We start from the raw sequence: 16679 nt of genomic DNA on the forward strand, positions 1-16679 counted from the left end.
TTTGAAAGCTGCAGTTATTTTTTTTTTAGCCAAACAGTTCTACCAAAGATTGAAACCTTTCTGGTTCCACTAACAAAATTGTGGCACCCAGTGCCGCCCCAACATGAAACACAGGACAACACTGCGTGTATACAGGCAAATGCTCTTTTATTATAAACAGGCAATTCAACAATGGCAGTGAAATGTCCAGCCCAGGGCTGCCTCAGCACGAAACACAGGGTACAAAAGGTAGCAATGGAGGACATGACACACAAGCAGGGTAGACATTTCTAAGACACTGTGTTTACAGTGTCTTAGAAATGTCTACTCCCCTCCTCGGTCACTACACCACCAAACCCAAACACAGCGATAACATCAACAACAATAATTATCCTTTTTACACCAAGTGTGGCGCCACCCAAGAGCACTTTGCATGGCCACACTCCATAAATTTCCTACATCAGCATGGCACATGGTGGACACCACCATCCTGACCAACACAAATATGCAGCAGTCCAGCCAGTAGAAACTGCCACAATAGCTTCACTGTCTTGCCCACACTAAAGTGCCCCAAGCCAAGCATTGCATGCACCATGCCTTGCACAATCTGGGCAGTTTCAATTGTTCTGTCTCCAAACCCAGCTTTCTGAGCTGAGACAGATAAGATGAGAGCAGTGAGCTGTTTCCCATTTGCAATTGACTGAAAGTCAGCAGTGGCTGATCTCTCTGGCCATGGTGTTGACAATGAGGTTCATTCTCTCCATCGACGCAGGTTCCTGGCATTGACTAAACACAGTGCCTCCTAATCCTACACTGCCAGTACGCCAGTCACTCCGCCACCACTCAGTCGGGAGCAGCTTGGCACAGCATCTCTTCCTCGAGCTCCTCCGCCATGCAACGCTGTGCTGCTTGCTGGTGCTGCACGAGCCATCTCAGCTCCTCTGACAGCAGTGCATTAAGGGAAATGCTGCTGTGCCAACTCTTCCTGCAAATCCTTCTCAAACACTGGGAATGCCTGTCAAAGCTTGTCTGCTTTACCTTCCAGTGCCAAACAAAGCTGAGTAATGGTGACAGTTGTTGTCCAGCTAGGATGCCAGGAAACCACATGCAGCTCTGTCAAACATGTTGCATTTGTTGTGCAGTAAGTGGATGCACGCCGTGTCTATCCCATCATCAACAACAATAGTTGTCTGAAGGGAGTAACTGAAATGCCCCCACCCTTCCACTTATATGTCATTTGTTTTTAGGTTATTTTAATCATTTTAATAATTACAATCTCTTTAGAATCAATGCAGGCACATCTCATCATGTTTTCTAGTCTATTCCTATCTTATTTTCCATTACCTCCTTTAGAGTCTTAAAAGACTCAGGGATTCATGCTGGTGTTCTTGTGATGAGTGAAAGCTGGTTGTTGTGTTTAAGAGGGACGTGATGACATAAGATAATCATTTGTTTATGCCCAGCTACCAGTTACTTTGCAGATGGACTGGAACCATTCAGAGTCATGAAGCTGAAAAACAAGATGCTCTTTTGACACTGCCTTTATGACCCATGTGATTTCTGTTTTCCAGAGTTGTGTTAGTTGGTCATTAGGATTACGTTTTGATACATTTTAGGGACCAAGCATATGGATAATGATAGCATTGATTTTAATGTGGCAAATCATACATTCCATTTTTTGACTAAGTGTGATTTACATATAATTTGCCAAAATCATTAGTACACAGAGAGGGATAGTAGACGAGCGTTTTTTGGACTGTAATGGTCTGTTTTTACATCTGATTTCATTTTTGGATTTTTTTTTTAAACATCTCTTCTTGTTAAGTCATTCTTTGGTGCGTCTGTAATGCTGAAATGGAATGGAAATCTGCTCACTACTTCTTTTATTTTATTCTTTTGACTGAGTTTATTCATGCTGTTTTACCCTGCATGTCTTTTTTACAGCAGGAGTGTGGTGTATCCTGAGAATCATTAAGCGTGATAACACCCTCTAAGTTCCCCTGCAGCAGTGTGGCCTTTGGTGGATGCTATAATATTATGACTGAATGCTTAGAGGATATTTTTTGCTCTGCCTTAGATAATGTGGCTCCACTCATGGTACACTCATGGATCATACTAGAGCTTAAAAAACACACTGTTAGACAACGAGAGTGTAAATGGCACCTAATGGTAAATAGTTTCAATCCACCTGAAAGGATAAGATTATTGCCTACAGAAGGACACTTACTGTGGCATGCTCAACCTTTCTCTCATCTCTAACTGAAAATAATAAGAATGAACCTAGATCATTACTTAGCACAATTTCTATATTAACTAATAATAACCAAACAGCTACTGATCTCACGATCATTGAATAATACATTTTAAACCATTCAGTTTAAATGCACAGTTAACTGCTACAAACCTGCTGCCCTACAAAGCCCATTCATATCTTGAGGACAGTGTAACTACTGCAGAGAGGCTGGAATCATTTACCTTACTCACCAAACAGAGCTGCTTACAATTATTTCCTCCTCAAAACCCACTTGTATACTAGATCCAATTTCTATGAGTTTACTCAAAGTAATGTTGCCAGAAATAACCGTGCCTCTTTTATCAATAATAAACTCTTCTTAATCTTCTCTATGTACCAAAACTTCTCAAATGATCAGTAATTAAACGTCCGATTAAGAATCCTAATATTGATCCCTATGATTCTTCAAATCTTCTCTTTATATCAAAGCCTTGGAGATCATTTTGTTTCTACTTACTTTCAGTCTGGATTTAAGCTTCATTACAATGTAGAGACACGACTAAAGCAGAAATTGTAAATGACCTTTTATTATTATTGTCTGACCAGGAAATGTATTTTTGTTGTTTCTTCTTGATCTGCAGCATTTATTAAAACAGTGCACACTATCCTACTAGACTGGCTAGAAAACTTTGTAAAAGTAGTGGTGGTTGGTTAGTGTAGTGGGTAACATCTCTGCCTTCTATGCTGTAGACTGGGGTTCAATCCCCACCTGGGCAAACACCCTACACTATACCAATAAGGGTCCTTGGGCAAGACTCCTAACACCACCTTCACTTAAGTGTGTAACAATAATCAAATTGTAAGTCGCTCTGGATAAGAGTGTCTGCCAAATACCGTAAATGTAACAGGAATAACTCTTTCCTAGTTCATATCTTACTTGACTGATTACTATCAATGAATGCAAACGGTTAATCATCTGCTCAAAAGTGATGTATTGTATTCCACAAGGCCCTGTTTTTTATGCTTCATGCTACAGTGACATCAATTTCCACGCTATGCTGATGACACAGTTGGCCAAACTAGATGATACATTTCAACTTAATAAGATCAAGGACTCTGTAAAAGACTCAACTCAACTCAACTCAAATTTATTTGTAAAGCACTTTAAAAACAACAGAGGCTGCAACAAAGTGCTGAACACTGCAGGTATAAAACAGACATATAGACCTGTAAACCAATAAAACCATACCAATAAAATAATATAAGCTATAAACAGTAAGATAATAAATAAAAATAAAAGTAAATATAAATAAAACCATACACAAATAAGATGCAGGAATAAAATTATGTTAAATGAAAGGCCAAGGAATAAAAGTGGGTTTTGAGGCTGGTTTTAAAAGTGGACAAAGAAGAGGCCTGTCTAATAAAAACTGGCAGTTCGTTCCATAATTTCGGAGCTGCTATTGAAAAGGCTCGGTCCCCTCTGAGCTTAAGCCTAGACCTCGGTACCTCCAGGAGTAGCTGATCAGCTGACCGGAGGCACCGTGTGGGCACATGCAGATGCAGGAGCTCATAGAGGTAAGGCGGGGCAAGTCCATTTAAGGATTTAAAAACAAATAAGAGAATCTTAAAACGAATTCTAAAATGCACAGGCAGCCAATGGAGGGAGGCCAGAATGGGAGTTATGTGCTCCCTCTTGCGTGACCCCGTTAGTAGCCGGGCAGCTGCGTTCTGCACCACCTGGAGACATTTGAGGGAGGACTGGCTGACTCTAAAATAAAGTGCATTACAGTAATCCAGCCGAGATGTAATGAAGTTTCAAAGTGCTCATGTGCTAAAATGGACTTCACCTTCGCCACTTGCCTTAGGTAATAAAAGCAGGACTTCACTACTGCGCCAATCTGGTGATCCAGTTTAAAATCACTGTCCATTTTAAAACCCAAGTTAGAAATTACTTTCCTCTCATACTGCTTAAGGGGGCCCAATTCCACAAGAGTGTGGGCTCCACCGAAACCACTGGGACCAAACACCATCACTTCTGTTTTATCTTCATTAAAATTTAAAAAGCTTACAGACATCCAGGCTTTAATGTCCTCGAGACATAGGAGAAGAGGAGAAGACATAAAAGACTGGATGTGAAGTGACTTTGTGCTACTGAACTTGTACAAAACAGATGTTGTTGTTCTTGGCCAAAAAAGCTGCTAGATACACACTGTCTAATTTAATGCTAAATGTTAATAGCTTCTCAGGTGCATCAGGAACATCTGTGGAAAAACATTGACAGCACTGTCATCTTCAAACTATTGCCAGTGTAAAAAATACACTTTTATCTACAGGATGTGGAAAAGCTAGTTCATGTGTTTATTACCTTATGATTGGATTGCTGCAATGTCCTACTGTCTGGTTGTTCCTGCAAAAACCTAAACAAGCTTCACTTAGTCCAAAATGCTGTCATTACACAAACAAGAAAGTTTGACCATATTAGCCCAGTTTTATCATTGTTTGCCAGTTAAATTCCACAAAGAGTTTTGGTTGTTAATTCAGTAGTTATCATTGCAAAATCACAGTTATCAGTGTAAAAATACAGACCAATAAAGTTGTTTTACATTTTTTCCTGCTCCGTGTGCATTTCTTTAAAAGTACAGAACATTGTTTTTTAACGCGTTTGCTGTAATTTATAAGTAATAAACACATTATAAAACCTGACAAAAAATAATTTTTCAGAATTGTCCTATAAAATTACTTTCAATACAGGGTAATAAAGATATGACAACTCTATTGCCTATTGTATCAGACCAGAACAATGAATAATAAAGGACATTTTGATAAAAAATTATGGGGTTTAAAAAATCAAGTAATTATCTATTCAGTACTTCATAATGCTTTAAATTGTAATATCTTTAAAATTGTAATATCAGCTCACAAGTATAATATTGTCTTATATTTGGTCAAATAAAACTTTTGAAACCTCAAAAAAGGTTAAATGTTTAGCAGACAGCTGTGTGCATTCATTGGACAAATGGCTATGGTCTGTTCAGCCAACGAATGCCGAGAATCACTTGTCTTAATGGCATATGGTATCAAGAAGTGGCAGTTCTGCCATCCAGAATGACACCTGTCATCAGTAACTGGTGACCGGTGCCAGTGCCTGCCGCACAGAATGGAGCGTGCTTCTCAAAAGCGGCACGTACAGTACCAACAGCTGCTGTGTTGTAGGGGTTACTCTCTTTATTTTTTGCAAAGCTTGCCACTGAACCCCAAAACACACGGATGCCAAATATCCCTTCACTGTATTGGCAATTACCATTACCAACATCCAACAGTCTTCAGACAACAGAATTGTAAACATATTATTTCTGAACTCGAAATCCAGCGATCTACATTTTCTTACAAAGGAAATCTTTCAGCAGAACCAGAACTCAAAATGAATATGAATCACTATAAGCATGAAACAGTATTATGTAAGAATGCCACACATGAACTCTTCCTTGAACCCCAAAATGTCCTTGTGAAAGGGATACTTTTTCCTTGAGGACCAAGTATTTTTTAAGGTCCTTAATAATAAAGGTGTTACCTTACAGTCAGTGAAATTGGTATACTTTTAAATGAATCACGTTAATGAACAGGGAGTTTTATCACTCTGCCTGTAGAGGTAGTTATGAAGCCTGAAAGGGGTGTTGATGCGGCAGTCTCAACATTCGCAGCAGGTGGAGTGCACAGAACTGCGCCAGAGAAGTCAGAGGAGCTGAACTGGGTTTCACTGTCTGTGATAAGTTCTCTTGGACTGCCCCACCTCACACATATACTTGTGAGCTGATCAATAACATGGAGACTTATAAACTGCAAGTATGTGATTTCAGTGTCTCTGGAATAATAGTCAACAAAAATCCGATCATTTTACCTGAGAGCTCGCACAAGTCAGTCCCTATGTGCCAGTGGCAATGAGTGGTTCCAGTGAGACATCTTAGTATTAATGTTGGCCCCATGCCAAGTCACCATACCAACATTCTTGCTCACTCTCTGCACTTGGTTTGTCCCTGGTGGCCATTAGGCAGGCATTCAAGGATCTCTTTGAGCTGAGCAGTGGGGACCACAATTCTATCCCCATACAGGAGCAGTACCTCTGCCTCAGACAATGATGCTTTAGCAGCATAATAGCTTTGTTATTCATATGGCACATGGTGTGGCCATCCATTTGTCTGGACTTAGAGCGGTTCTCCATCTGCTTCCGGTCCGAACCTTAAATGGTGGCCCGTACAGGGAATTGGTGTAAACTTTTCCATTTCAAATTTTAAAACCTTTGAATTAAGCAATTAGTTTGGTAAAAACTTTTTAAGCTTTGTAAATTTTTGACCTGATTTAACTTTTGATGATTTAAACTATTAACCTTGAGTAGTTACACTAACCATATCTACTAATCAGTTTGATATACTTAATCTTACATAATAAGTGAGTTTGATGATAGTTTGACTTATATTCACAAGTAATTTTAATAATCTCAAGTATATGTCGCTTGTAACCATAACATTCATAACCTATATAATCGTTGGAAAATGAGCAGATCGGTTGTGGAAGTTCATGGTCAAGAGACCATGAGAGGAGGGACATGTCAGAGTTTTGATGAAATATGTCCTTGAATCACGGTTTAATAAAAGTCTTAAAAATTATTGACTTAAAAATGATTGGAATAAAGTTACAGTCATATGGCTGAGGCAGACCTCACCCGGGTATCTTGGGTGTGCTGGAGAAATGCATGTTGGTCACATAAAACATACTACTTTAGCTAGAACGTGGAACCAAGCCTTAGTTTTTATTCTTCATGGGAGTTGATGGATGCCGCAGGAGGTGTCACACGGTTCCCCTCTATACTCCAGTCCAGTAGGTGGTGGTTGTACACTTTATGCTGGTCTACCAATCGCCCTACTGCGGAGAAGAAGAGCAGAATAACGAAGAAGAAAAAGAAGAGCATTTAGCGCTGCGACATGAGCAACATGGCTGCAGTGCTCAGTGCTTCTCGTGTCCTCGGTACAAAGATCCTGTCACCGAAAGCTGTAAGTAAATGTGTGTGTGTATATATAAAGGTTTCCGGTTTTATCTTGTTTTTAAAAATGACTTGAAGTCGATGCGGTGTTTTGCCATGTCTGACTACCTGGCCGAGCTTTATTTATCTGTCACTCTGACACTGAAGGTCAACAAAACGAATATCTAAATTCAGACATCTTTGCTGTATAATATTACACTGTATTTTGTAAGTGGAGTTATCGGCGTACTTTCTGATGACCTTGTGGCGTCTTTGATAATTAAACGCGTTTTGTAACTTGCGTCACCCTAACGTGTCCGTTTGGTGGCGGGCCACATCTGTGAGTTTCTAAGTCTGACACCTTCTCAAGCGATGGCTCTGCAAACACTGGGGATCTTGCAGGCTCGCTGCTGCAGGGCTGTCAGTAGCCACGTTTACACGCAGCCTGATAATCCGTTAATAATCCGACTAATAGCTCAATCGGAATAGAATACGTCCATGTAAACACCTCAATCGAATAGTCTAGTCCTGTTGAGGCCAATCGGAATACAATTTCTATCCGACTGAACGAGGTCGGTAATTCTCTAAATAACCCGATAAATATTAGAATAATATCCGTGTAAACGCCGGAATCCGATTACACTCCGATCGGAACGTGTACATTCTGCGCATGCGCGTCGTTTCACAGCGAAAGCAGAGAAATAAACCGGCTCTGTTCACACCGCTCAGCGCGGCGGAGCTGAAACTGGTCTGCAGAGGAGACGAGGTTCATACTCTGAGCTTTAAAAGACGGCGGTGGGACGGACGACCAGCTTCAGTGTCTCAGAGCACGGCGTCTTCCTTTAGAAGTGCATGTGAAGGACGTTTTTCTGAGTCTGACGTCAGTTTAAAGCCATTGGGTCAACCATCCAGAGCAATGGACAGTGTAGAAAAGAGGTGAAGAAGAGGGTGCAGGCAGGATGGAGTGGGTGGAGACAGGTGTCAGAGCTGATGTGTGACAGAAGGATAGCAGCAAGAGTGAAAGGGAAGGTTTACAAGACAGTAGTGCGTCCTGCTATGATGTCTGGTTTGGAGACTGTGGCTCTGTCTAAATGACAGGAGGCTGAGCTGGAGGTGGCGGAGATGAAGATGCTGAGATTTTCGTTGGGAGTGACAAGGCTGGACAAGATTAGAAATGAGCAGATCAGAGGGACAGTGAAGGTGGAGCAGTTTGGAGATAAAGCCAGAGAGGCCAGGTTGAGATGGTTTGGACATGTGTTGAGGAGGAATAGTGGATATGTTGGGCAAAGAATGTTGGAGATGGAGCTGCCGGGTAGAAGGAGAAGAGGTAGACCTCAGAGAAGGTTTATGGATGTAGTGAAGGTGGACATGGAGATGGTTGGTGTGAAAGTAGAGGAGGCAGTGGATAGGGCAAGATGGAGGCAGATGATCCGCTGTGGCGACCCCTAAAGGGAGCAGCCGAAAGAAGAAGAAGAAAAACACAAACTCGTCAACTGGAAACTCATCTCACGCCGACTGGACCTCACATGATGCTCGCTGTCATGGTAACGTTCACTCTAAGTGCTGCTCCACGCTTGCACGTCATTTCACGATTTTCATCAGACTGTTGAGCAGAGGGAGAATAAACACCTCAGTCTGAGTCTGTAATCCGGTTGTTTTCAATCGGACTGGCAAAAATCTTTGCCTGTAAACACAGCGAGTGTGTCTCGTTCCAGGCGCTGGGTCACCGCGGTGCCACTAGGCCGTCTCATTTCGAAGGCTCCGTCAACGCCAAGAAACGTTCTTCTTTTCCGTGGGAACGAAGGAACCATCGGGTGCATCCTTCTCCAGCCAGCATATCCCTCATTGCGCGCCGCTGTCGTGCCGAATTCCAACTCCCCCTCGCATGCACGCGCTCAACATGGCCCGCACTCAGGATTTCTTGGTTTATTTCTATGTGTAAATAACGCTTTATCTTTAACTTTCAACAACACACCAGGGTCTAACGCCAAACAAAGACTCTCACTATGATTGTTTAGTTAAACATTACGAAATAAAGCCGGTTGTTGTTGTTGCAGTACTCGAGAACTGGTGGGACTGAATGCCTTTCAGTCAAAACGATAAGCATTACGACATATTAAACACAGCTTTAAACCTCTCTGGAGCAATAAAACTCATGTCTGATCACCTGACATTGCAGTTTTAGCTGACCTTTTGTGGTACTAATTTAAGATTAATTTCGGTTGAAAAGTCAAGGTGTATTGTGAACCTGTCAAAAGGATGGCCCTCTTATCTCTGGGGATACATTAATGGAATGATTAACTTGTTCTGCTGAGTTCTGCTTCATAGATTACAGCATATAAATCATATGTCTCTGAATTCAACAGGGGGGATTTTACTGGGGGGTGTCAATTTTGACACCTGCCAAAATTCTACCCCCCTCTGATCTCAGCACTGCAAGGTCTGAATGACATGTCCTGGGCTGTAGATTGTGTCCTGAAATGCATTTTACTCTAGGTTCTAGGTATAGAATTGTATTTCATTATTTATTATTGTTATTATAAATGTACTCGGATAACCCTGAAAAATATAATTTACTTATGTTTTAGCCGTGTGTGTGTGTGTGTGTGTGTGTGTGTGTGTGTGTGCGCACATGTATAAGTGTGTATGTATGTGTCTTGGGTGTATGAAGGAAACAGAATGGCCAAGTCAAAGTCCAGACCTGAATCCAATCGAGAATCTGTGGAAAGAGCTGAAAACTGCTGTTCACAAACGCTCTCCATCCAACTTCACTGAGCTCGAGCTGTTTTGCAAGGAAGAATGGGCAAAAATTTCAGTCTCTTGATGTGCAAAACTGATAGAGACATACCCCAAGCGACAAGCAGCTGTAATCGTAGTAAAAGGTGGCCCTACAATGTATTAACACAAGGGGGCCGAATAATATTGCACGCCCCACTTTTCAGTTTTGTATTTCTAAAAAAAGTTTAAAATATCCAATAAATTTCGTTCCACTTCACGATTGTGTCCCACTTGTTGTTGATTCTTCACAAAAAATTGCAATTTCATATCTTTATGTTTGAAGTCTGAAATGTGGCAAAAGGTTGAAAAGTTCAAGGGGGCCGAATACTTTTGCAAGGCACTGTATATATAGTACATTTTTGTTGCTTATAAAATGGGCAACTGCATCCATCTGCATGATACCCCAATAATGATAAAGGGTAAAGGAAGGACTGATAATGAATGTTAGAGCATAATTCACCCAAGAACAAGGTGTGTGTGTGTGTGTGTGTGTGTGTGTGTGTGTGTGTGTGTGTTTCTTAGGGGTGTGGGAAAAGCTTGATTCTTGGATGCATCGTGATGCAGACGTGAATGATTCTGAACTGATTCATACATGACAAAATGATTTTCTAAATATTTAATTCATACCGTAATGTTCACAGAACGTAAAAAGCGGAACTTGTAAGTGGGTGAGTGCCTGGACAGTCTGTGGCGGCACGTAAAAAAACAGCTAGATTAGTGAGCCTCTGCATTAAAGCTAGGTTCAGCCAGGAGTCACAACCCAGATGTTTAGAAGAGACATTCTGTCCTTTTGACAAAGTCAAACAACCTTGGGAGCCACAACATTTACCTTCCAGTATGTTTCATTGTGTGCTGATGTCCTAGTGTAGGCTAGAAATATAAACAAGAGCGCAGATTTACTTTGCTCTCTTTTAAGCTTTAGCTCAGCTGTAGTCGGTTTCTGCCTCTTTCTATCAGGAAACTTTTCCTAAGAAGTAACAGAGCAGCTTATTGTAAAATGCCCCCACTGCCTTTGGCAGCAGTAACCTCTACCAGGCACTTCTTGATCCTTCCCTAGCTGTGGATCAGACCTGCACATCGTTCAGGAGGAATTTTAGCCCATTCTTCCTGGCAGAATTATTTTAGTTCTGTCATGTTCCTTGGACGCGTCATGTTTACAGATCTCTTCAAGTCAATCCATAGCATTTCTATAGGGTTGAGATCTGGGCTCTGCCTTGGCCACTCCAAAAGGCAGTTTTTGTTTTTCATAAGCCATCCTGTTGTGGACTTGCTTGAGTGTTTTGGGGCATTTATCCTGTTGCTTCGCCCAACTTCTACAGAGTTTCAGCTGTTGTATAGACACTCACATTATCCTGTAGAATTTTTTGATACACTTGGGAATTCCTCTTCCCCTCAATGACTGTAAGCTGGCCAGGCCCTGATGCAGCAAAGCAGGCCCAAATCATGATTTCCCCTCCACCATGCTTTACGGTTGGAATGATATTTTCATGGTGATGTGCAGTGCCTTCTTTACGCCAGATGTAGTGCTGCATGCAAACAAAAACATTTGCAAACTTCAGATGTGCAGCAATCTTCTTTTTAGTGAGCAGCGGCTTCCTTTGTGGTGTCCTGCCATAGACACCCTGCTTGTTTTAAGGACTGTAGACTGATGAACACAGATGTTAGCTTGTACCAATGATGCCTTCAAATCTTTGGCTGTCACTGGGGGTTGTTTCTTTACCTCATTGAGTCTCCGTTGTGCTCTTGGGGTCATTTTGACTGGGCACCCACTTCTTGGCAGAGTAGCCACAGTCCCACATTTGTAGATTGTTTGCCTTACTGTAGACTGTTGAATTTCTAAAGTCTTTGAAATCGTTTTGTAACCCTTTCCAGCTTTTTGCAAACCAACATTTTTTTTGGCGAGGCATGGCTGACGTACACGTATCCGTCTTGTACAGAACAAACTCAAAGTTTTAGTGGTGGTTATCAGTCACGTTAGCTCTAGTCCAGGTACACTAACACCTGACTCCTATTTTTAAGGTCATTAACTCAAGGGTTCCCATACTTTATCCACTAGCACTATGAGGTTTTTATGGTTGTTCTCAATGAAGACATGAATGATCAGAAGTTTGTGTTGTTATTATTTTAGGCACATTATATTTGTCAGTACACTTGACTTGGATGAGGATCAGATCACATCTTATGACAAATTAAATCAAATCAAATTTATTTGTATAGCGCTTTTTACAACGGATGTTGTCACAAAGCAGCTTCACAGAATTCCAGAAAAGACAAAGTTTTAACAAGAATGTAAAAAATTTAATATGTAAAAAAAACCCTGGTGGGCAAGCCAGGGGCAACAGTGGCAAGGAAAAAGTCCCTCAGAACTGAGGAAGAAACCTTGGGAGGAACCAGGCTCACCAGGGGGGACCCATCCTCCTCTGGTCAAACTACCTACATTACATTACATTACATTACAATTTAGCAGACGCTTTTATCCAAAGCGACTTACAAATAATGTGGTACATAGAACAAACATAGTCAGGCCTTAAAGGAGGCCAAGGGGTAAAAGCGGGGTAGAGAAGGGAAGGAGGGCAAGAAGGAGATGAGGTTGGTAGTGGCTAGATTTGCAAGAGGCGATTAGAGCAAGTGCTCCCTGAAGAGCTCTGTCTTCAGGAGTTTCTTAAAAATAGCGAGGGACGCCCCTGCTCTGACAGTGGAAGGTAGCTTGTTCCACCATTGGGGAAGCAAGTATGAGAACAGTCTGTGATTACAAGTGATTATACTACTATTATTAGCAGTATATATTAATAGCAGTAGTATTGGTGGTAGTTGTAATAGCTAGGAGTCTATGAGAACATCGGTGTAGGGTGGGCAGCTAATCCAAGGTAGGTGGCAGTAGCTGGTAAGTGGGTAGCAGGAGGGCTCAACAGTCAGTCGTCCTTCAGTGTCCGGCCGGACATGTGGGTGGTTGTATACTCGGGGAAAAAAGGCAGGGAGAGGGAATTAGTTTTATTCTGTCTGTTTGTACGTAAAACACGGAATGTAAACATTTACAGAGTGTGGCTAACGACTCCGGCAGATCTGACTATGATAGCTTAACTAAAAGGAGAGAACCAGAAGGAGACACAGACACGAGAGCGCTCTATGGTGTCCATGGACCCCTGGATCTGCTGCCCTTTATCTAAGGGGGTACATTACCTACCAAAAGCTAAACTGAACAAGTGAGTTTTCAGCCTAGTCTTAAAGATTGAGACTGTGTCCGAGTCCCGAACATTTTCTGGAAGATCATTCCAGAGTTTGGGGGCTTTATAAGAAAAAGCTCTTCCCCCAGCTGCAGCCTTATGAATTCTAGGAACTATTAATAAGCCAGCACTCTGGGATCTGAGTAGTCATTATGGCTTGTAATAGGAAATAAGGTCTTGCAGGTACTCAGGAGCGAGCCCATGTAGGGCTTTATATGTCAATAAAAGAATTTTATAATCAATACGGAATTTAACAGGAAGCCAATGAAGTGATGATAGCGCTGGACTGATATGATCAAATTTTCTAGTTTTAGTGAGGACCCTGGCTGTGGCATTTTGAACTAGCTGAAGTTTGCTTAGATTCCTGTTCGTACATCCTGACAGTAGTGTGTTACAATAGTCTAGCCTGGAAGTAATAAAGGCATGTACTAGTGTTTCTGCATCACGCAGGGATAGGGCATTTCTTATCTTGGCAATGAGGCGAAGATATAAAAAAGCTGTTCTAGTGATGCTGCCTATGTGTTGATCGAATGATAAATCTGAATCAATTCTGACGCCAGGATTTTTTGCTGCTGAGCTAGATGTAACTGGAAAGTCAGTGAGATTTAAGATTAAATTTGGTAGTTTATTTCCTGCTAATTTTGGACCCAGAAGGAGAACCTCAGTTTTGTTACTGTTTAGTAGGAGGAAGTTCTGTAACATCCAGCATTTCACATCTTTTACACAGTCCTCCATTTTCTTTAATCTGTATTTATCAAATTAAAGCAGAAAACCATAAAATTCCAAAAGGTTCACATACTTTTTTTGCCATTGTGTGTGTGTGTATGTATGTATGTATGTATGTATGTATGTAAGATACACTGCATAATGTGGATGTTGATTTTGTTAATAAAGACCTTCTAAAATGCTTTAAATGTCTTGCATGTGAAAATATATCATCCACTTAACTATTTGTTGTCATTTTAATCAAACCGTTAATAATAAGTTTCTTTCTGTCTATTTAGCTGCTGGCAGTTTTCCCAGCTCATATCCGCAAGCTTCATTTCTCCATTTCTGGAAAAAGAGGAGAAGCTAAAGTCTCAAATGCTGTAAGTCATTTTCTTTTTTTTTTTTTTTTTTCCTCCCTTTTTTTTAAAGAATATTTTGCAGTACCTAGCACTGTGTTGACTGAAGTTGTGATTTCAAACACAAGTTCTGTTTTTTGTCTAACCGTGTGATACATCAGAGAAATTTGGGATTTATTGGGTGAATGTTTGTTTTGAAGTATTAAACAGTGTTTGGAAATTTGGACCAGTTATACACTAAGGCTGTAGCAAATGACTAATGTGATAATTGAATAATCTATCGAATAGTTATCGATAATCAGTTACTCGGATTATGAATCACTACATTACCAAATAACTATCATGCAACTATTAGCTTTTGAATTTAGGTTGAGGAAGTTTCATGCATTTGCTGACAATAAAGATGAATACCATTCAAGAATTCAGTGTTTTAACTTTCCTGATAAAACAAAAGAGAAAAAATAACTCCCTTTTTTTTTTCCTCAAAATTTATAACCAAGGACGTACAAAATTGCAACAGTAAAATATAACACTGTCTACACTTTGCTGCAACTAAATTCTACAATCCCAGGTCTTTAGTGAAACTGAGTAAAGTCAGTCTCTCTCCGTTCTTTTGTGAGAGGCTCGGTCTGAGAGCAGATATTCCCCGCTGCAGAGGAAATGTGCTCTGATGTAGCGGATGGGAAAGTGGCGAGTGTTTGTGGCAAACCTGTTCTCCATGAAAAGTTTGAATGATTTTGTGTAAACGCTTCATTTCAACAGTATACCTTTTATCCAGCTACAGTTTGGAAACGCTCTTGTGTTTGCCGAATTTGACCGCACCAGTGGCCTCGGTGTTAAGGCAACAATGCAGCATTTAAAAGTGTAAACATTATCTGGAAAGTAAACAGGGTCTTTGTGAATAATAATTGCTTTTCTGTTCCAACCCCATTAATTATTCAACAGAATATGCGTTTTGAAATAGAAAATGTTACAGCTCACAACATGAAGTAGGACAGTATTTAGCATTAACATTAGCTAAATAGCTCGCTAGCACAACTTTTGCCACATTCCAAACCACACCTCACACACTTCACATAGGACACTAATGAGTGCACTTCTAATGGTATATGCACTATTTTTACACACTATTTAGTGTGCTAGTATGTGGTTTGGGACAGGGTATGTCTTAACAAGCTGAATCTTCATTCACTGAGCCGACAAGTTTCCTTTTAATGGTAATGTCAAAACATTCTTAGTGAGTGCAAGAAAGATACATAATGACTAATTTGATCGTTGATTTTAGTCGACTAAGGTGAGTATCGTTTTACCCCTATTATACGCACTGAAATATTTCAAATTAAATTGTTTAACATGCATTTTTAACCTACTTTTTTAAACTTGTTTTCTTGAGGTAGGGCATTTAAATTAAAGAAAGTCTTGGAAGCATCTAGTTGACAGCAGCACTCCTTTATCTCAAATCTGATGCTGTTAGGAATTTTCATCTACAGGGAAGCAAATCAAAATAGTATAGTTAAGATCAGTTTCTTCGGTTTCTGTGTGAATGGTTTTTTACAGATATCCTCACATTATCCAGTGGTAGATCATGAGTTTGACGCTGTGGTGGTCGGAGCTGGAGGTGCTGGACTACGTGCTGCATTTGGGCTGTCAGAAGCTGGCTTCAACACCGCGTGTGTCACCAAACTGTTTCCCACTCGCTCTCACACAGTGGCTGCACAGGTACAAACAAAGCTTGTTGTTGTTTGTGTGTGTTTTTTTTTTTTTTTTTTTTTTTACATAGTTCTGTCTTTTTCTTTCATACATGTATTGACAACTAGATGATCTATTAAATAAACTATTAATAATAATAATACTATTAAATAAACGATTAGGTCTCTGCCACCATCAGTATAGGGGGAATTGACTTAGTTGCTAGCAATAGTTATACAGCTAAAACTGTTACAGCTCTGTTGAACTTGCACAGTGTTGAAACACCTTGAGCCTAGATGTTGCTGATTTTGCTGCTGTTCTGCACCTTGTGTCAGCTTCATCTTTCAGCCAGCAAAAGTGAGTTTGTAAGTAGAGTGGGCTGGGCAAAAGCTTTTTTTTTTTTTTTTTTTTTTCTTCCCAGGGTCTGCATTGTGCACTTCCCATAGTCTGCAGTGATTTTAGATGGCTGTAGAGACAGTAGGCCTACAAGTGGGCTTCTTGTATTTTTAATTTTTATGTTTTTGAATGTTGTATATTGTCATCTTGTTTTGTTTGTCAGTGTGGTTCACATACTTCAGGGATCTGTTCCCTGAATGACTTCACTATCTCATGGTCTCATAGTTGTACAATATAAACAGTATAACTTTCTGATTACACCTTGCAGGCTTTGCTATTCTTTCCAAACGTTGGTA

The 16679-nt window shown here is 40.5% G+C and overlaps 1 protein-coding gene across 1 annotated transcript in view; it reads left to right on the top strand.

Annotated features, from left to right (window-relative positions):
- Positions 1–7124: 7124 nt before the first annotated feature.
- The window catches only part of sdha (succinate dehydrogenase complex, subunit A, flavoprotein (Fp)), a 35319-nt gene continuing 25764 nt past the window's right edge, over positions 7125–16679 (top strand). Inside the window, exons 1-3 of the mRNA XM_017708461.2 lie at positions 7125–7263; positions 14239–14322; positions 15856–16017. Of these exons, the coding sequence (XP_017563950.1) occupies positions 7195–7263; positions 14239–14322; positions 15856–16017 (315 nt within the window). The 5' untranslated portion in view covers positions 7125–7194. The remainder of the gene's footprint in view (positions 7264–14238; positions 14323–15855; positions 16018–16679) is intronic.

Source organism: Pygocentrus nattereri, chromosome 1, assembly GCF_015220715.1.
Source record: "Pygocentrus nattereri isolate fPygNat1 chromosome 1, fPygNat1.pri, whole genome shotgun sequence".
In the NCBI taxonomy this organism is placed as follows: Eukaryota; Metazoa; Chordata; class Actinopteri; order Characiformes; family Serrasalmidae; genus Pygocentrus; species Pygocentrus nattereri.